The sequence below is a fragment of the Alligator mississippiensis genome, chromosome 4, assembly GCF_030867095.1.
Source record: "Alligator mississippiensis isolate rAllMis1 chromosome 4, rAllMis1, whole genome shotgun sequence".
Lineage (NCBI taxonomy): Eukaryota > Metazoa > Chordata > Crocodylia > Alligatoridae > Alligator > Alligator mississippiensis.
This window is the reverse complement of record NC_081827.1, coordinates 170842339-170863849: the sequence shown is the minus strand read 5'-3', so window position 1 is coordinate 170863849 and position 21511 is coordinate 170842339. Positions and strand designations below refer to the sequence as shown.

At 44.6% G+C, this 21511-nt stretch overlaps 1 protein-coding gene across 1 annotated transcript in view; it reads left to right on the top strand.

The window, feature by feature from the left end:
- Nucleotides 1-21511, top strand: part of MPP4 (MAGUK p55 scaffold protein 4) — a 57766-nt gene that overhangs the window by 16377 nt on the left and 19878 nt on the right. Inside the window, exons 4-14 of the mRNA XM_006260409.3 lie at nucleotides 322-402; nucleotides 1625-1756; nucleotides 2340-2421; nucleotides 4813-4898; nucleotides 8505-8576; nucleotides 9083-9279; nucleotides 10966-11030; nucleotides 12251-12268; nucleotides 14482-14520; nucleotides 16351-16371; nucleotides 18614-18628. Of these exons, the coding sequence (XP_006260471.1) occupies nucleotides 322-402; nucleotides 1625-1756; nucleotides 2340-2421; nucleotides 4813-4898; nucleotides 8505-8576; nucleotides 9083-9279; nucleotides 10966-11030; nucleotides 12251-12268; nucleotides 14482-14520; nucleotides 16351-16371; nucleotides 18614-18628 (808 nt within the window). The remainder of the gene's footprint in view (nucleotides 1-321; nucleotides 403-1624; nucleotides 1757-2339; nucleotides 2422-4812; nucleotides 4899-8504; nucleotides 8577-9082; nucleotides 9280-10965; nucleotides 11031-12250; nucleotides 12269-14481; nucleotides 14521-16350; nucleotides 16372-18613; nucleotides 18629-21511) is intronic.

Here is a 21511-nt window from a genome sequence, read left to right as displayed (position 1 = left end):
TTGGTGATTCGGCCTCCAAATCAGGCCTAATCTTCTCCGAACTGAATCGCAGACTGAAGCTTCACACATTGCTACTAACTAGGGATCTAGTATATGATCCGCACCTGGGTGAACTAAGTTAGATTGGGTAGCCATTTATAATATGATCTAACCTCCCCCCAAAGTTTCTGAATATCTGTATGCAGCCCTAGTGAATTCCCTTCTCCTAGCAAATGGGAAGGGAATATTTACTTAATCATGTTGCAAGTAATTGGAGTTACAAAGCATTATCATTTACTAAATAAAGTTTTAGTATATTGCTGTATTAAATATTCTTACCAGGTTGGGGAATTGTTGCGTGAAGCTCCTCAGTCCACAGAGATCCGAGAGCTGAGACGACTTCTCCGAACTCCACATGTCAAGGCAAGTGCAAATCCTTCCTCGAAAGGGAAGTGCAAACATCTTTTGCTGAAAATCCTGTAGTACGAGGCACAGGAGACTTGCAGTTGCCTTCAGAAGGCAGTAAAAGAAGCAGCAGACACTTTGATTAGCTTACTGTAAAAAGAAACTAATAGACAACACTAGCTATTAATTTGCAGATGTGGAATGTTTCCTCACCCCCCCACTCCACTATCTACAGATTTAACTGTGTTTTATCTCTATGAAATAATTAAATATCTACAGTATTCACAGTATGTAGTTATTGTTGCTCTTTTTAACAGCTGTGCACAATTGGAACACCTCTATTGTATAGTTTAAAGTAAGTGGTGACCTGTGCCCAACTTTTTAGCCCTGCGGGTCAAATGAGTAGTTCAGGGTTGGTCCGCAGGCCATATCTAGCTCCATCCAGTGTGCAGGACTGGTTTGGCCATTGGGTTCCATTGCACAGGGCCACAACATCTGATCTGCAGGGTTTGGAAATGTTGGTGGTGGGGGAGTAGTGGCTGTGTTAATTGCCCCCATTTCCCTGCTGCCAAATTTCTGGACTTGTGGGGAGCCTTGAGGGCCAGCAGTTAAGTACCACTGGCTTAAAACTGTCTAAGAAATCAGGGCATATTTGTTTAATTAAAAATAAAGTGTTTTTTGTTTTCAAAGCAATTACAGACTTTGTTTCCTTTTTACTATAGCACTTCATAAGGATTCCTCTTTCTGGGTGCTTATACATGAGCAGCAAGGCTGCTCCGACATTCTGTAATTACAGTGCATTGGAGCAGGCTTGATTAATAGAGTTTGCTGGAGTGTGGTAATTACTGTGCTCCAGCAGACTCCAGTGTCTTGTGTATCAGTGTCCCCACACTTAAAAATGGCAGTGGGGGCACTAATGCTTGTCGAACAAACTTTAGGTAAAGTGACCCTGCCACCATTTTTAAGCATGGGGATGCTGATACCCGAAACCCTCCAAGTGCTTTAATTAGAGCAGTTCTCAGAGCCACTCCAATTAAAGCACCCATTTTCAGAGTACATGTATAAAGGCCTACTATGATTAAATTCCACTATATCAGGAAAATCTCCTATGTTCTATCCATCAGAAAATTCAAACAATGTAAATAGGGTCCCATACCATGGGTCTGAGTTAGAATTCAGTCTCCTTTTTCTTATCATCAAACTTGTTTAGTGGTAGGCTTATGTGTCGTCTTTCTTACAGGCCTTACTATCAGCTCATGATACTGTGGCCCAGAAAGATTTTGAACCAGTCCTTCCACCTCTGCCAGATAACATCCCTGAAAATGAGGAAGCTATGAGGATTGTCTGCTTAGTGAAAAATAAGCAACCTCTAGTAAGAAGCTTTCGGTTACATTATTTACACCTGTGCAATAGACTCAATAGCATATCTTGTGCAGTTGGATTATTTTTCAGTAATGCTACAGAATTTGCGGTAATCTTGTTTGTTTTATTTTTAACTGGCAAACACATCTTGGAGATGGAACATGTGTATTGAAAAAAGTTTTTTTCCTTATCTGAAGGATGGGGGAAAATGAGAAGTGCTTTTATGTGCCAAGTTTTATATTGTATTCCTTTTATGATAAATACAGGGCTTAGAACAGGAAAAGATGTTATGGAAGGTTTTATGTAAGACTGTGATGGAATGCAAGAGTCTGGAATATGCTCTCTGTGAGCTTTATAATAACCATGTTTTTATCTCTTAATGAATTTGGTTCACATCTTTTAACATAATGCACTGTCTTGCAATATTGTGCAATATTTGGGAGAAAGAAAAGGTTTTACAATCATCTCCAGTCATAGTGAAGGAGATCTGACTTGCAGTGTGAAAAGAATTTTGTAGGAATAGAAAGAACAGAACTGTTATGAATTTTGTATAAATGGAAATGATTAGAGTTGTTTCTCCCTTTTTTTGTCAGGGTGCCACCATTAAACGCCATGAGATAACTGGTGACATTATGGTTGCCAGGGTGATCAGTGGTGGGTTAGCAGACAGAAGTGGTAAGTCCCATTTGAAACACAAAAGAAAAGAAACAACCTTCCTTGTGCAATTGCAAGGTCTCTTTTTCTCAGTAGAACTTTTAGGCATACACATGGTATAGGATTATATAAAAAGAAATAATCACCTCACACTGAAAATAACTTTGGCACTTTATTTCTCCATCACTCACACATTCTGTGGTAGATGTATTGCATTCAAGAGAGGCAGAGACAGATTAAGATGTAAAGCTAATCTTACATTATTTTAAAAATGTTTACCTTTTTAATATAAATACCTGGGCTATCTGTCATGAGATGATGGCTCTACTACTACATAGTGGTGCCACTTGGTATGAATAACAGCATGCTGAATCCCCAATGAAGAAATTGATGTAATAAATTGTAAAGTGTTAGCAGTCTGATTCTGGGATACCTGGCTATACAGAATATATACGAGTACTTTTTTTCTTTTCTTGCACTGGGCTTTTAGGAATGAATGCCATCAGCAAAGCTAATATTCTCTAACAAATCTCTTTGGAAATGTTGCTGCTGTACTGTTACAGAAATAGATTTACTCCAGCAGGTTTCTTTCTTTTAAAGCAGCTTGAACTTCATTAAAGCACTGGAGAGTGGCGAAATTATCATTTTAACATTTTATAATGCTTTATACTATAGCTCCATTTAGCATTTCTTGACCTCTATGTAGAGAAGGACCAGAGCTGTTTATGGCAACTGAATGATTTCCATGTTGAGATTGATTGATACAATATACATTAGGACATACTTTGATGTGAAGCAAAATGTGCAACTGCTTGCTGTTTTCATGAGAGAGTGTGTATTTCTTGCTTTTTTTTTTTACTTAAGCAAATTCTGTCGGACATTAGAAAGGAGCTCAAACTCCCCACTCCCTCTGAATCAGGGACTTTAGGTCAGGACTTCGAGACTTTATATACTCCAATAGCTCTGATGCACTGAAACTGAATGCATCCACTTGAAGAGAACTTAAATTTGAATAAGAGCACTTAATGCTTCTACTGGTGAACAAGTTAAGAGGCTGTGACTTGGATGACTACACAGTCCGGTGGGTGACGAATTGGCTGGAGGGTCTCACCCAGAGAGTTGTGATGGATGGATCGGTTTCGACCTGGAAGGGTGTGGGCAGTGGGGTCCCGCAGGGCTCGGTCCTTGGACCGATACTCTTTAATGTCTCCATCACCGACTTGGACGAGGGAGTGAAATGTACTCTGTCCAAGTTTGCAGATGACACAAAGCTATGGGGAGATGTGGACATGCAGGAGGGCAGGGAACAGCTGCAAGCAGATCTGGACAGGTTGGACAAGTGGGCTGAAAACAACAGAATGCAGTTCAACAAGGAGAAATGCAAAGTGCTGCACCTAGGGAGGAAGAATGTCCAGCACACCTACAGCCTAGGGAATGACCTGCTGGGTGACACAGAAGTGGAAAGGGATCTTGGAGTCCTAGTGGACTCCAAGATGAACATGAGTCAGCAGTGTGACGAAGCCATCAAAAAAGCCAATGGCACTTTATCATGCATCAGCAGATGCATGATGAATAGGTCCAAGGAGGTGATACTTCCCCTCTATCGGGCGCTGGTCAGACCGCAGTTGGAGTACTGCGTGCAATTCTGGGCGCCGCAATTCAAGAGGGATGCGGATAACCTGGAGAGGGTCCAGAGAAGGGCTACTCGTATGGTTAAGGGCCTGCAGACCAAGCCCTACAAGGAGAGACTAGAGAAACTGGATCTTTCAGCCTCCGCAAGAGAAGGTTGAGAGGCGACCTTGTGGCTGCCTATAAGTTCATCACGGGGGCACAGAAGGGAATTGGTGAGTATTTATTCACCAAGGCGCCCCCGGGGGTTACAAGAAATAATGGCCACAAGCTAGCAGAGAGCAGATTTAGATTGGACATTAGGAAGAACTTCTTCACAGTTCGAGTGGCCAGGGTCTGGAATGGGCTCCCAAGGGAGGTGGTGCTCTCCCCTACACTGGGGGTCTTCAAGAGGAGGTTAGATGAGTATCTAGCTGGGGTCATCTAGACCCAGCACTCTTTCCTGCTTATGCAGGGGGTCGGACTCGATGATCTATTGAGGTCCCTTCCAACCCTAACATCTATGAATCTATGCTTCTGTGGGACTTTTTCATCAAGGATCTCAAATTACTTTTAAAAAAGTAGGGAAAAAGGTAGTTAGCTGTACTAATGCGAAGGCAGGGCAGGGTGTCACCTTAGAGACCAACTCATTCAGAGAAGCATAATGCTTCATAGGCGACAGCTTATCAAAAAAAGGGAGAGGAAGCAAATGTATTTCTGCCCTGACTACAAATAAGGAAAAAGAAACACAATTTGAATGAATTGCTGATGGTTTTTTTTTGGTTTTTTGTTTTTTAATTTTAGGGTTGCTGTATGCAGGGGACAAGTTGGTAGAAGTAAACGGTGTTCCAGTGGAGGGACTAGAGCCAGAACAAGTTATCCACATTTTGGTATGAAATTTCTTTTTCTCTCCTTTGAATTCTTTTGTAGTTCAGTTGCAATTAAAAATGCATTTCCTTTAAAAAATGAAATTTCCTGGGGAAGGAAAGAGCTACACACAAGCAATGATTTTCCTATTTAATGCATGTCTTTCAGGCTTCTTCACTGTGGTGGTTCTCACCTCTAGGCAGGGGTCAGTACAATGCCTATATACCATTTTAAACCCTTAAAATGGGGCATAAGTGGAACCAAAGTGCTGCTGTAGAGGAGAGTATTACATCTTTTGTCTTTTGACATAGGTTTTTGTGGCAGAACCTCACTATTGTGTTGCTAACCCACAACCAGTGATTCTCACAGCTCTTTCACTCAGTGTCCATGCAAACTTAGTTGGAGTATGCTAGCAGGAGCTCTCATTTCTGAGCTTTGACTTGTTTTACAAAGTTTGTGTATTAGGAAATATTTTCACAGATAACTTCTACTAAAATCACCTTTGTCAAAATAAATAGAGATCATTGTATGATACAATATCCCTGATGTGTGTTGGTTTATTTGCCAGTTCACAAATATTTGGTGTTCATTGAATTTACAGTTATATCCAACCAATTAGGTCCTAAGTCAGGGGCGAGCAATTATTTTGGGCAGAGGGCCACTTACCCAGTTTTGGCAGGCTGTGGAGGGACACATGGGTAGCCCTGCCCCTTGACAGGTGCCCCACCCTCTGGTCACCATCTTGGTCAATGTCCCAGGGCCAGCACTGGTAGGGCCCAGAGCAGGGCAGAGGCCAGCAGGGGTCTATGGAGCCAGGCTGGGCTGCACCAACAGGGAGAGGGGGGAGCTGGCCTGGCTCCATAGAGCCCCTGCCAGCTGGGACCCCACACTCCTGCCACCCTGCTCTGGGCCCCACCAGTACTGGCCCCGGGACACCGGTACGGGCCCTGTGCTCCCATTGGCTCCCCGCCTGCTCACAACCAGTGCAGCACATAGCCCCGAACCCCTGCTCGCCAGCAGGGAAGAAGCTGGTGCTGACCATAGGGAAGAGTGACTCTTTGCCTGCCCCATGGCCGGTGCCCCGTGCTGCAGGCACTTGCAGCCCACGCAGGGCTATCTGGAGCAGGCAGAGGCAGCCTCATATGGACTGCAGATGGCTGCAGCATGGGGTGCTGGCCATGGGGTGGGTGAGGGGCCACTTTTCCCTGTGCTCAGCACCAGCTTCTAACCTGCCCCACTGCCAGCCTGGCATTGGGGCTGGGTTATGAGCTGGTGCTGGGCGCGGGGGCAGGGGTGGAGAAAGCATCCCCTCCCTGCCCCATGGCTGGTGCCCCGCGCTGCAGTCACTCACAGCCTGCCTGGGGCTGCCTGTGCCCACTCTGGACAGCCCCGCATGGGCGGCAAGCTCCTGTAGCATGGGCTGCTGGCCATGGGGCGGGCAAGAGGCCACTTTTTTCTGCTCAGGGAAGGAGCCCAGGGAAAAACTGAGCACGGGGGGAGCAGCCCCTGCCCTGCCCCACTCCCAGTGCCCCACACTGCACGTGCTCGCAGCCTGCATGGGGCTGTTCGGAGCAGGCACAGGCAGCCCCACACAGGCTGTGATGCAGGGTGCCGGGCGTGGGTGGGGAGGGACTGGGTCCTGCCCCTTACCTGAGCTTCCCAAGCAGGAGCAGCCACATGCTCCCAGCTCAGAAACCCTGGTTGGGGCTTCTGGCTGGGGGGCAGGGCTGGGCGGGCCCACTGTTGTTGGAGCCTGCCGGGCTTTCCCTGGGTCCTACTGCCCTTGGTTCAGGTCATTTTTGACAGGAACCAAAGGCAGAGAAATATTGATTTTCTACATTTTTTAGGGGCCCCACGGGCTGGATAGAATGGCCTCGCAAGCTGGATCTGGCCCACGGGCCATATTTTGCCCACCCCTGTCCTAAATGTTTGGTTAAAAAGTTTTTAGGTCTTTTTGTCTTTGCCTTTCAATTTTTATCATGCATGGAGAAATAAGTGCAAACAGAGCAGCAGAAATACAAATTTCAGAAATACAATGCAGTATAGTAGAATTGATCATCTGGAACAGGGGTTGTCACCCGGGGGTATGCAAATCCCCGGGGGTACTTGGGAAGGCCCTAGGGGGTATGTGTGGGTGGGCGGGGATGGAGTGCTGCCACCCACCACCCTGCACTGCTGCCTCCCAGGATCAGGGCTGGGGGGGGGGTGGGGGTGAGGGCAGCGGTGCCTCTCTGTGGGCTGCACAGGTGCTGCCCAGCCAGCCAGACATGGCAGTGGGGAAGCTCACATGCAGCAGCTGCTGCTGCCACCACCACCCACCACTCTGTGCTGCCGCCACTCCACATCCAGCTGCACTTATTAAAAAAGGTTGAAAACTTCTGATCTGGAAAGTCAATTAACCAGCATGTTTTGTGCATAGGTGGAAGGCCAGGGCTAATGGGGCTTACCTCCCCCCACCCCAATGCAGGGCAGCAGTAGCAGCACAGAGGGTCACAAGGCAGCCTGGGAACGGGCTCCAGGCAACTGCAGTGCAAGGGGTGGGGGGGAGGGAGGGAAGGGGCATGCACAGACACGCAGCCACAACCTGCAACAGCCCGGTGGCATGTAGAGCACTGCCCACTGCAGTAGGTAAATCTGTCATGGGGAAGGGGTGAGGGAGTGGGGCAGGGGCAGGGACTGAAGTGAATGGGACACTGGGCCTGGGGCAGGTCATGGGATGCTTGGAGATCAGGCGGCTTGTCCAGGGGCGCAGGAGGGCTCCCGCTGCTGCGTGCACCCTGGCAGAGGCCTGGGGGATGTGCCTCCTGGATTTGTGTGCAGGGTAGAGGTGGGCTGCCACTGTGGGCTGGGCTCTGCACCCTGCTGCCCCGGGAGTGGTGCAATGCCATATGCTAGCCGCACAAGGGGCGGCAGCAGGCACATGACATCATGCCACTCCCAAGGCAGCGGCAGCAGGACGCAAAGCCCAGCCCACAGCAGCAGTCCACCTCCACCCCTCACACAAATATGGAGGGCACATGCCCCCCAGACCTCCAATGGAGCACGTGCAGTGCCCCTGCCCCCGCCCCATTCCTTCCATCACTGCAGGGGCCTCGATCTGCTGCCCCTCCCCCTCGCCCCTTCTCCACAACAGACTTACCTGTTGTGATGGGGTGTGTGCGTGCACACGTGCTAGCGTGCATGCACTCAGCACCCCCCCAATAATATTTTCTCCCTCAGTCTATGGTTTTGTATTAACAAAACCCATCAGTTTTCCAATTAACCAGCTATTCTGGATAATCAACATTCAGCTGCATCTAGAGACCTTAAGCTTATTCTTTTCCTTTCCTTGAACAACTAGGTCAACCCTATGCAGTGAATTTTGTTTTAAATATGTGCCTTATTAAAGGCTTGAGGTTTCTGAGCTTCCTTTGTGAGTTAAACTGAAGTTGGTTTTTAAAGAATAAATGAACTTTATTTTAAGGATGTGTCTGTATGAAAGGTTTTGTTGGAGTTTAGCAATTATAGGACTTAAGGACATTTTATCACATGTGGAATAATCCTTTGTTAGTCCTGAAGTGATGAAACTTATTTTCCTTTTAGGGTGTTACTGATAGCATGCTACATTTTAACTTTCTGAATCTTTTTAGGCTCTGTCACATGGAACAATAATGTTTAAACTAATTCCAGTTTCTGATCGAGCAGTCAGCAACCAGACAACAGTAAGATTCTCTGATGTGTTTTCAGATTACTAGTATTGCAGACTCCAGATTACTCTCATTGCAGTAATGACTAATGGGCCAGTATATGTGAAGAGAAAAAATACTTAGAAGCAGCTCACAGATTTCCCTGTTAAAATGTCATAACTGTGCACATATGCCTCTGATTAAATAAATTTGCCTTTAGTAATGCAGTTAAAGATAGCAGGATGGGATTAGGGAAGCAGAAAGGTAGTTAAGGCATTTCTGGAGCAATTGAGAGAGCGAGAGAGAGCGAGCGCATAGTGTTCACAGTATTTGAGCTGATATTTTTCTTGATCAGGAAAACAACTGAGATTTTGAGTCTCATACTGTTCCCATTGAAGTTGGTGGCAAAACTTTCATTGATTTCTTCCTCCCTCCCACCCTGATAGCTGTATCAAGTCCTTTTGATTGTCAGTATATTATAGTGTTGCTTTGTAGCTGCTCCAAGAAACATCTCCTTCACTTTTGTCTGTGTTGCATAACAGCTGTATGTGCGAGCCATGGCAGATTACTGCCCCCTGCAAGACCCTACCATTCCTTGTGCTGATGCAGGCTTGCCCTTTAAAAAGGGTGAAATACTTCAGATAGTTGACCAGAATGATGTGCTCTGGTGGCAGGCAAAGAAAGCCTTGGATCTTAACACCTGTGCTGGGCTTATTCCTTCAAACCACCTTCTGAAGAGGTAAGAAAGCTTGATGATTCTTGATGCCTAACAGGGAAAAAAAAAAAAATGCATCTTGTCTAATAAAAGATATCATCCAGAAAAATTCTTGCCACTTGCATGTTTTACAGACCATCGCAGCTACTACATCACTCAACACTACCAAAAAAGTTAAGCAAGTCACTTGGGTTTGTCACCAATTTAGGACTGTATAATTATCAAAGATTGACTGTCTGATTAAATAACTCCACACTTTGTTTTCTTCTATTTTAAATCTTACCAAGGATACTTATGAGGAAACAGGATATTAAGTTCATCTTCTGTCTTAGGTTGATCTCTTTCATCTTAAATCAGATTGTAAGCAACTCAAGGCAAGGGACTTCACGTTGGCACCAACAGCCTGCTAGATGCCTTACTTTATAAATAATCTCTGTCCAATCCATCTTTTATGATGCTTAATTTTGTAGGATTGTTCTTCACAGGAAAGGTGAAAGAATCCAGAATTATGTCACAAGGCCATAATTATTTCTAAGGAAGATATTTTAAGGGTGTTCTTTGAGGCATTCGTGGTATTTCAGTTTTGATATTCAGAGATGAGCTGGCAGTTTTCTTCATTTTAAATGAGAAAAATCAGTAACTAATTGTTTTATGCATATTAAAAGCCACAATTTTTAAAAAATAGGGCACTTTCAGACATAGGTGCCTAGAGACACCTCAAAAACACTTCTCTGGCCTGATTCTATAAACATGTTGACCCATCAGGAGACAAAAAAACAACCCCCCCCCCCCATGTTACAAGGGCTCATAGTAATGCTAGATAACCATGTACTGATTCAATTTAAACTTGGAGGGCACTCAAACCAAGACATGGTCATAATACTTATACTAAGGTCCTGTGCCAGAGAGACTTGAGTAAATCGTTTCTCCTGCTTCCACGCATGTATATTACATGACAGGTAACACTGCTTTCCTCAGTCATCTATATGAATTCAAGGCGACATGCAAGCCAGTAGTGTAGAACAGGGGTTGGCAACCTTTTCAGGCTGAAGGCGAGATAATCTAGTTCAGGTCAGAGGTGCACAGGTGCTAGGACCCAGCCACAACTGCTGCTGCTTTTCCCAGCAGTGGCACAGGGAAAGTGCCCATGGTTGCTGCTTTTCTCCACAGCAGCACAGGGAGAATCTACACAGCTGGTGCTTTTCCCTGCAGTGGAGGTGGGCTTTGGCAGCAGTTGCTTTCCCCTGCCACCATGGGGTTGCGTGCTAGCTGCAGACACTCACCCCATGCTGCTGTGGGGAAAAGCAGGGGTGGAAGATACTTCCCCAGTCCAGCTGCTGGGGAAAAGTGGCAGTGATACCTGGATCCTAGCACCCATACTTCACATGCCCGCTCACTTCTTCTCTGAACGGGGTCAATCTAGCTGCTAAAGCTTCATGTCTACAGGCCAGATCAAATGGCTCCACAGGCTGGATTCAGCCCATGGATCACAGATTGCCAACCTCTTCTGTAGAGTATTGGCAGTGAAAGAGGACTCTGTTCCTCACTTGGTGCACTGGGTAGAACACTAGTCCTGTTTCCACACCTTGTGGCTTGACACCAGACCTTATCAGGCTCACGGATGTCATTTCATGTGCAGATAGGTTGGAACAGCTAGTTAGGCAGCCACTTGAACTGCTTACCTACTGTGACGGTTTCCTTTCTGTTCAGGAAGCAGCGAGAATTCTGGTGGTCTCAGCCTTTCCAGCCCTATACTTGTCTCAGATCAACAATACGTGAGTACATAATTTTCTAAATATTGGGGTAGAGGAAGGAAGGTTTTTTCTTTTTATTGCTGTATATAAGCAAAATCTTACAACTAGATTTTCCAAGGAGGCATTCATTGGATTGAATTGTGGCTTCAAATGCTGCAGGATTCATATTGGAATATGTGGCTGTGGCACAAGTGTCTGAATAAGGAACAGTATTGTTGTAGGGTTCAGAATGCAGTGAATTTAGGATCTGATCTCATGGAAGTAAGGATCTGATCTTATCTGAGAGTGTTCTTTCTGTACCCTCCTGGATTGGGCATTTATATATAAGTTTTGCTAGAAAGAAATCGGTAGTGTTTGTGGTCTCCTGAGGTACCAGTTGGACCCATCACAGATTTCTATGGAAATGAGACTAGGGAACAGATAGCAGTCTGTATCAGAAAATATCCTGCAGCATACTGTATACCACTGTCATGCCATTTCATCTTCATTCTTTCAAAAACCAGCATTTTTCTTATCATTGTAAAAAATCCACTTTTAGAGTAAGTTAGATAGTTTATATAAAGGCATAACTTGATATTTGAGAACCCTGGGCAGCAGCCACACACTGAGCAGCATCAGTGGCTGTGCCCCTGGCAGCATGGTGCCTGCCAGACCAGCAGTGTAGCTGCTGTTAGTTCTTCCTGCCCTGCTCTGCCCACCCCCAGACTGACTCCTGGGGCTACTGCTCCAGCCCCCACCTCCTTCATTATGCTACTGGTTTTATATTGGTTTCTTTTTATTAAAACTACTATTCCCATTGGTGTGTGTATGCTGCCCATCTTTAACTTCTAACTTAATGGGACCAATTTGTCTTTAATAGTCAGGAAGACCTATCACTTGATGTTTTCTTAGATCTTTTTTTGTAAAGAAATGTTAGGAAAGTTTATCTTTGTAAACTATTTTAATGGCTCTAAATGTGCAGTTACTTTCTAGATGAGGGATTTTTTTCTTTTGCTCGCTCTTGCCTTTCTCAAGTCTATTTTTCTGTGGCTTTCATAATCACTTGCTAAAACCTTATGGTGATAGAGATGAGCTTGTCCCTCTGGGAATTTGAAAATTTAAGTCACTACTCACTATCTTCAACTTCTTAGAGTATTTTGGCAGTTTGGTTTTTGTGAAATAGCCACAGCATTGGATATTTCTAATTGTGTATTGATTTTTTTTTATTTATTTACCCACTTCAATGGATTTGTTATGAACAGTAAGTACTGTGGAAGAAGGTAAGAGATGGACTACATTGCATTTCACTACCTAGATTTGGCTCACCAGTCCAGTGTTGCCTGATCCCTTAAAGTACAAAAAGGTGACTGCTTGCAGACTTTTAAATTCTGCACCAGTCAGTTGTAAGGGAGCATGTTAGAACTGTCTGGGTCAGTTTTCTCTTTGACAACGTATCATTTGGGCTTCCTGAATAGGCTGATCAAACACATGCTTTGATGTTGTTTTGCTTATTTAAAACAATAGTAGCATGCCATTTGTGGTCTGGCCGATTATATTTTGGAAGAAAAACCCAGACCACACATTATAGGATATGAAGGAGTAGTAGTTTTGATGGAAGCTTGGAAAAAGGATAAAATTCCTTCCCATTCTCTCCCTTTTGAAACAGGCAATAAAACCTAAGAGTAAGCTCTGAAGCATCATTGAAAAAGGAGAGAAGGGAAATGTGTAGGAGGTACTGGGGGAGAAACATCTTGCCAACTTGTTGCAAGCTATTGGCCTCAAAAACAGAAACTTAGACCCTTTTTATCTCAGCTACAAAATAAGACAAGACCACAGGACTTCCACAGAAATTTCTTTTGGTCCTAAAGACCATTGAATCTAGTTATAGTTGTGATATGGAGGAGAGAGGTGGAAATGTGACCAGTCTAGTAAAGAATTGTTCCACAAACACAAACAGTAAACACAAGCGTTGTAGAGGCTCCTTCATATGGCTAGTCTGAGACGATAAAAAACCCCCCCAGGACATCAGCCTCTGAAACTCCAAGTTGTTCCTACTTGATAGACACCACATTTCTTGTGTGGATCTCCAACAACGGAGCAGTGATACTTGTATAATGGAGGGAACAAACTTATAAGGAGGTGGTCTTCAGTTTTAAAACCAGTAAAGGTTTATTAAAAGAAAAACAGTTTTAACATTAATTAAAAAAATTCTGTCCTTGCTCATCAAATTTAAAGAAATTAAACACGCATGCAAAATACAGAAGCCATGGGGGGAGGAAGTGATGTTTTGTTGATGGTATAGGAATCCTTCACAAATAACTCCTCTGAAATATAAGTGTAACTGGGAGGGCCTGCTCGGGGTCTATCTACTGGTGGCCCTGTCCACCTGTTAGGGGTCAACCGCCCGCCTTCTCGTCTGCCACACCTTGTTGTTAATTAAGCAGGAGGCTACCCACTGTGTGCCCTGATGCCAGGGGGTGCTATCTGCAGCTCCATTCCTCCCCTACACCACAGCCCAAGCCTCACAGATGGTATTTGTAAATTCCTCTTTATGTTGGGGTCTCGGCCACTGTGGGCATACCCCTTCTCTCTCCAGCTAGGGTTGTCAGTTAAACAACTCCTCCCCTCCACTAATCAGGGTTTGACTCCCAGGCTCTAGCTCTTTAAAAAAAAAAAAAGTCACTCAGGCTCCTGCACCCTCTGTGGTGCTGGGGTCTGCTCACCCCCAAATACTGCACCCTCTCTGGCACTAGGGCCCCCACACTGCAGTGGGCCCCCAATGAGGCCTCCTCCTTCACCAAATAGCCTCACTGAAACCACCAGTCTTAACATTCAACACAAAACATAGGCTTCTAAGGCCATATAATGGAAAAATGATAAGACAGAAACAAGAGAGGCAACATGCCTGCTTACTTTAGATGATCATGAGGATGGCTCAGGGCATGGCATAGTCTTTCAACAGAGACTGCAGTCACAGCACCCTACTCATTGAGAGTCCACCTCCCTGCTGCCCCTCTGGCCTTTTCCACTTGCCATTTGTAGGGTCCTGGGCTTCCTCTTCCTGTCACCTGACTGGCTGGCAGGGCTTGAGCCTTAACCCCTACTTGACCGGCTGGCTGTGACTGGAAGGTTCTGGACTTAAAGGGACCACCCTGTCTCTTAGTAACAGGGTTAGGGTTCCCTGTTACAATAAGAATACAAAATTCACATGAAATACCTCTCTCATTGCAAGCAAACAGCTCATTTTTGCTTCCCAGCTGGGAACTTTTTTGAGCATTGGTATAAGAAACTATTTTCCTCTCCCTAGCTGAAGAGAAAGTATAGTACATTGGAGGAACACTCTGAAACATTGGGAAATGTTTTAACCTGGTTTGCGTTTCAAGGAGGATTAATTTTCTCTGACTTGAGTTCGGTCTTGAATCTACAAGTGTTTTTTAGTGCATTCTGAACTCAGGGACTTTTTTCTGTTCTTTTTTCCTGTGATCATCAGCAGAAGATGACATGCAAATTGATGAGAAGTGTGTAGAAACAGGTAACTGATTTAATTTGAGAGGATTTTTTTCTGTTTGCTGCAATAAAACAACTAGACAAAGTCAATAAGTGTTTCTTGGACAGAATGAATCTATTTTATAGTCATTCAAGAGAGAAATTCTATTTTTAATTAAGTAAAAATATGAAGTAAAAGCTCCAAACTATCTCGATGTATTTCATAGATTTCATAGACATTAGGGCTGGAAGGGACCTCGGAAGATCATCGAGTCCAGCCCCCCGCCCAAAGGGCAGGAAGTCAGCTGGGGTCATAGGATCCCAGCAAGATAAGCATCCAGTTTCATCTTGAAGGTGTTCAATGAAGGCGCTTGAACAACCTCCGGTGGCAGGCTGTTCCAGACCTTGGGGGCTCGGACAGTAAAGAAATTCTTCCTTATGTCCAGCCTGAAACGATCTTGAAGTAGTTTGTTACCATTCGACCTCGTCATCCCTTGGGGCGCTCTGGTGAACAAACGTTCCCCCAGATACTGGTGGTCACCCCTGATAAACTTGTAGGTGGCCATCAGATCACCCCTGAGCCTGCGCTTTTCCAGGCTAAAGAGCCCCAGGGCTCTCAGCCTGTCATCATAGGGTCTGCTTCCCTGACCTCTGATCATGCACGTGGCTCTTCTCTGTATTGTATGAATAGGTTACCATTCCGGTTATAGTGGATCTCTGCTGTAAATAAGGTGTTATGAAAATAATGGCTATTCTAAAACATACCACTGAATGAAATCCAGCCAATTGACTGAGCAGATTATAAATCTAAGGGCTGCAACCCATCTGATTTTTGGCTCACTATATCTGGAATATTCAAGTTACTGTGGTTTTATAGAGTTTGTAAAAATCATTGTCAAAAGAATTGAGGAGTTTATCAAGAGCCAAAAAGGGTTAGATGTTTATAACAAGTCTATCCAGTGTTGACTTAATGATGAAAAGACAGTTTTGGAAAGGGTATGAGCTTTAGGGCTTACGCCAATTTACTAATTGGAAGTTAAGCAGACATTTTCTTGAAGACTGCTTATCTCATACTGCTTACTGCTGGACTTCTTGTGCTACCATCAGAAGCAACAAGTTCCAGCTTCTCTTAAGGTGCATCTACGTGTTGCCCTACAGCTATGTAGTGACTGCCATATGGCATGCTACAGTGATGTAGCAATCACATGTGTCTACACGTGATTGCCAGCTACGTCGTTGTTGTGGCATGCTCCCTAGGTATAGTGTGCCACTATAGTGGCATAGCAGTGAAATTTACCTGTGCGCCATGTGTATAGCACAGTACTCACCTGTACTGCACCGTGCTTCAGTACTTCAAAAAGAAATAGTAAAGCACGGTGCTATAGCAATGTCGCCATATAGCAACATATAGATGTGCCCTTAGAGACCTAATGTTAGGTCTAGCAATTCTTATGTTTCTACATTGCTCAGGGTCTGTTATTTCTTAATGCAGAGAGCTTGAGTTGGAGATTATATTCCTGTCATTGCTTTCAGTTGCATTATTTTAATGTCTGGAACATAATCTTGTATGTAACCTTATGTATGGTACTACAAGCTGAATCATTATATTGAAAGTAGGAATGAGGAAAATGAAAATACAAACATCTTTAGATTTGATGGCTTTGGTTTCAGATCTTCACTCTGTAGTTCAAGCTTATTTCTAATTGATTTAGGAAGAGGTGAAAGTAAGTGTAGGGGTTAGGAGCTTAAAAACTTAACGTGGTTCCTATGCTGTTAAAAGGAAAAAAAATTCTTACATGTTATCTTTAAGTGACCTTAAACAGTAATAGTATTGAAATTAAACCTACGCTGTGTTTGCTTTCTGGATGACTTAAAGATGAAGAAATATTTGAGTCTGGTAAGTAAAATGTTTCCCACCTAATTCTAATCCCCCCTTATCTTTACTGCCAAAAAGATTAACAGGCAAGCAAGTGGTTTTAAAAAAGACTTTCATTTATTATTAGCTTTGTAAGGTGTTACCACCACCTTCAATAGACCTGTTGTTCTGTGTTTATTTAGAGACATATCTTGTAACTTTAGCAACAAAAATGTTTGTTCTTGTTACTTCTGTAAAGAAGGAAGAGAGAGCTCAGTCACCTTGTGCATCAAGGTTCATGGAGATAAGGATGGGGGTCGAACACGATGATCCATTGTGGTCCCTTCCGACTCTACACACTCTATAAGGATCTACCAGGCCCCTCTCCCTGATTGCATTCTGGGAGCTGGGGGCTTGAAGGTCCCTGCTGCTGGGGCAGGGGGACATAAATACTAATGAATTAACTCATACAAATCTTGAAGGCAAAAGCTAACATCAGTGTCAAAGGGAATAATGGGATTACATAGGTGTAATTAGGGCTTAGTCATAGTGGGTGCATCTACATGCAGAAGTAAACTGTGCAGTAAACTACTCTGGAGTAAGAATTTTTAGGATGGTGTCTGCACAGGAAGTAATTAGGGAAAAAATTGGCTCCCAGTTCCCTTCATCCCTGCAGTGGGCCCCTGCTGCCACCGGGGTGGGGGGAACTCCAGGCTCCCCCAGGTGCTAGCCCAGGGGCTGACAGTGAGCACTGGGCCCTGGGGGACTGTGTGTTGCTGGGGCGGAGACAATATCCCCCTGCCCTGGCAATAGGGAGCTCCTGGCCCTGGCTCCCTCATCAGGGGCATGGAGCTTGGAAAGAGCTACAGGAAAGGGGTAGGGGGAGATAAGTGTCTCCCAGCCCCCCGCTCCTCAATTGTAATGGTGGAGTGTGGGCTGGGAGATAAGGATCTCCCAGCCCCCACCCCCTGATCATGATCTCAGAGCAGGAGGCTTGCAGCTCTCTGCTGCCGGGGCAGGGGGACATAGTCCCCAGTCGGGCTCCTGTGGCAGAGCCTGCCTTGGCAGCAGGCAGCTCCCAGCAGCAGGGAGCTATCTCCCAGATTTTGCTCCCAGTTAGGCATCTGTACAAGCACTACAGTGCTATTACTAATGCTGAATAAATTTGCAACTTGCATTTGCAGGTAGCAAATTTTACTCTGTATTAGGGAGGTTTATTGTGAAGTAAGCATGTGCACATGTAGATGCAGGCACATGCTTACTTCACAGTCAAACTAGGCTAATATGAAGTTAAATGTCTTGTGTAGACGCACCCAGCATTTTTTGTTACTGTTGATGAATCAGAAGGATTAAGACTCCCAGATTCTTAAGTCCCCAAGCTAAATATGTAAGGCTGGCATATAGCTAAAAACCTTTAGCTTGTTGTACACTGAGCATATTGGGTATAAAATCACAGAGACATTATTGTGGAACCTTTTGTTTCTTTTTCAAAGTCACTTTTTGCAGTGCAGTCATACTTTGAAAGTCTTGCCTCATACAGTGAGCTGGATACCAGAAGCTCTGCAAAACTTGGTCTTTTCCTGTAAATTAGATCCCTCTAAATGTCTTGTTTCACACAAACTGTATACTTGCTGTGCTTAATTTACTTGCCTTCATCTTCCTGCTGCATTTCTGGAGGACAGGGTTCAAACAAATTTAAATGTGTGCTCTTCCTCACCTGCTTAACCTAATTTTTTTTAGGACCCCCTCTTCTCCTTTCCCTTGCAATAGCTGCATTCCTGGGTTATTCCCCCAAATCCTATGGATTTCTCTGAGTCCTCTTTGCTGCTTCTGTGTACCCAGAGAGATAAGAGGCCAAAGCAATAGCATAATTAAGGTGGGGAGCCCACCCTTTGGGGCAGTGTGGTTGGGGCAGAAAAATAACAGCCATGGGCTGTCAGCTGCACTGCTGCTGCTGCTTCTGCCACCCAGGGTCCTGAGCTGCCCTGTTACACACCTGGGCTAAAGATCACCCCAGCTCAGTAACTGAGCAAGCTACAAGGTGTGCATTCTAAGTACACTATTGCAGAGCAGTCTGAGACAAGCCTTGTGCCTGTGCACTGTCTTGCTACAGGGCTGTAGGGTTCGCACGCACACTTTGTGGTACAAGGTACATGCTTTGTGTATTTCATAGTCTTTATTCAAACTGAAACAAATGTCATGCCATATTAGACCAGTTTGACCACCTACACTTGTACTTTGCTTACTTTTTCATCTGTTTTATTACATTTATCTGAATCTTCAGAGGAGCTTAAAGAAGGTAACTTTAAAATCTCTTTTGCCTCCTATAGATATTCAGCAGCAGTCTAGATTCATAGAAAAGGAGGGCTGGAAAAGACCTCAGGAGGCCATCTAGTTTTGGCCCCTGATCAAGGCTTGTTGCCTTCTCATACCTAAGTAAACCATCCTAGTCAAGTGTCTGTCTAACCTGCTCTTGAAAACTTCCAAGGATGGAGATTCCACAAAACTGTCTAGATAGCCTGCTTCAACACTTGACTACAGTGAGAAATTGTCCAGCCTATGTTTCCTGTGCTGTACTTGGAGTCTATTGTTCCTAGTCCTGTCTCTACAACCATAGGAAGTAGTTTTATAGTCTAATAATCTAAAATCAGAAAATTGCTACAAACTACAAGAGAGTATATAGTATATATACTATAAATCAACCCATTTATAGTATATTGGTTTATTTACTTGTTCACATTGGAAAGTATCGGTAAGGGAAAGATGCCCAACAAGAGAAAAGAAAGAAGCTTGGGAAGGAATGGCATTTTAGTAAACTGGAAGATTATCTTAGAGGCAAGTCTGAGGTGAAGAGCAGCCGAGGAAATCTGGTTGTACTTTAAGGAGGCCAAATATACCAGAAGAATGGGATGTGCAACAGCAGACCAGCTTGGCTAGACTGCAGTCTCTTCAATTAGTTGAAACTCAAAAAGTAATCCTATAAAAAGTGGAAACATAGTTATAGTACTAGGGAAGAGTATAAAAGTATTGCATGGGTATGCAGGGAGAAAATTAGGAAGGCCAAGGCACGCTTTGAAATGCAGCTGGCAAGGGATGAAAAAAGTCATAAAAAGGCATTCTACAAATATATCAAAAGTAGAAAGACCAAAGAAATCATATGTCCCTTATGGTAGGAGTATCAAACTCATCTGGCCCTGCAGGTTGGATGAGGAATATTAGATTGGCCCCACAGACCCTCATAAACCCCATGCCAGATTCAGCACACATGGTGCATACCCTGCATGTAGTGCCCCCCCCTTTCCCCTGTTCCAGGATCTTCACTGTACACAGCACTCCATTCTAGCTGGTCCAGGCCCCATGTTGCATGTGGTGACTGCAGGTGCTGTTTGGAGCACAGGGCATGGTCTGGCTGCAGTGGGTACTGCATACAGTGTTTATCCTGGACCAGCTGGGGGTGGTGGGATGCTGTGTGCAGCACAGATCCTGGAATGGAAGGCCCATGAGGCAGAGTTCTAGACAGGCTGGGAGAAAGTGTCGCATGTAGCATGGATCCTGGAGTGGGCACTGTTTGCAGCACTTTTCCAAAGCCCAACACGTGAGGCCAGTCCATCTTGTGCTGCATGGGCCAACTCAGATCTAGGGTAAAACTGGGGATTGGGTGATGGGGCTTCACAGACTGTGTCCAGTCAATGAACCATATCTTTGACTGCCCTCCCTCTGCCCCCACCGTATGGGATACAGAAGACTAATGCAGAGAAAGCTGAAGTATTTAATGCCTTTTTGCTTCAGTCGTCACAAACAGGGGCAGCTACTAGATGATGAGTGTGGTTGGCAGCAAAGATAGGGAAGAAGACAAACAGCCTAGGAAGCAGAAGAACAGGTTAGAGTTTACTTAGAGAAGGTAGATGCTTTCAAGTTAGCAGGGCCAGATGGGATGCACAAGAGGGTACAGAAAAAATTTGCTAAGGTAATTTTGTAATTTCAGAGCCATTAGCTATCCTCATTGATAATTCATGGATGCCAAGTGAGGTCATGGATGACTGAAAAGGAGCAAATATAGGATGCCTATACATGTGCTCCAGAGTGGGGGAGCACTTTAACAAGGTGATCAGGAGTAGCCATCATGAATTTACCAAGAGCAGATCATGTCCAACCAACCTGATTTCCTTCTATGGTAAGGTGACAGGTCTGTGGACTGGGGAGAGCAGTGGATGTGATATACCTTGACTTCGGAAAGGCTAGGCTTTTGACACTGTCTCCCATGATATTCTTATTAGTAAGCTAAGGAAATACATACTGAATGAAAGTACTGTCTACCTGGGTCTGTCCCAGAGCCAGTAGTATTCAGCATCTTCATTAATAATGTGAATGGTGGGATTGAGTGCACACTTAGCAAATTTGCACGTGACACCAAGTTGGGTGGAGTTGCAGATGCTTTGGAAGGTAGGGCTAAGATCCAGAATGATATGGATAGATAGGAAAGTTGCCTGCAGTCGATCAGATGAAATTCACAAGGACAAATACAAAGGCCTGCACTTGGGATGGAACGATTGCATGCACATATACAGACTGGGGAATGACTGGCTAGGCTGCAGTGCAATGGAGAAATACCTGCAGGTTACAATGGACCAGAAGCTGAATATGAACCAAGAGTGTTGTGGCAAACCCCTGCCCCTCCCCACAAAAAACCAAACAAATAAAAAAGCCCGCCAGCAGCATGCTGAGTTGAATCAACAAGAGTCACTTGCAAATCAAAGTAAGTGATTCTTCCACTCTGTTCAGTACTGCTGAGGCCTCACCTGGAGTACTGTGTCCAGTTTTGGGCCCCACACCTTAAGAAGATGTGGATGTTTTGGAAAAAGTCCAGTGCAAAAGGACAACAATTATTAGAGCTCTGAAAAGCAATACTTATGAGAAAAGGATGAAAGAACCAGGTTTTTCTAGTTTGGGAGGAGAAGACTGAGGGGAGATTTGATAAGTCTTCAAATACCTAAGGGGCAATTACAGAGAGGATGGAGATGTGCTTTTCTCTGTGGTTGCAGGGGAAGGACTGGAAGCAATGGCCTCAAGCTGTAGCAGAGGAAATGTAGGTTGGAGATTAGGAGGAACTTTGTGACTATGAGGGTGATCAAGCATTGGAGTAGGCTACCTAGAGAAATTGTGGAATTTCCATCCTTGGAAA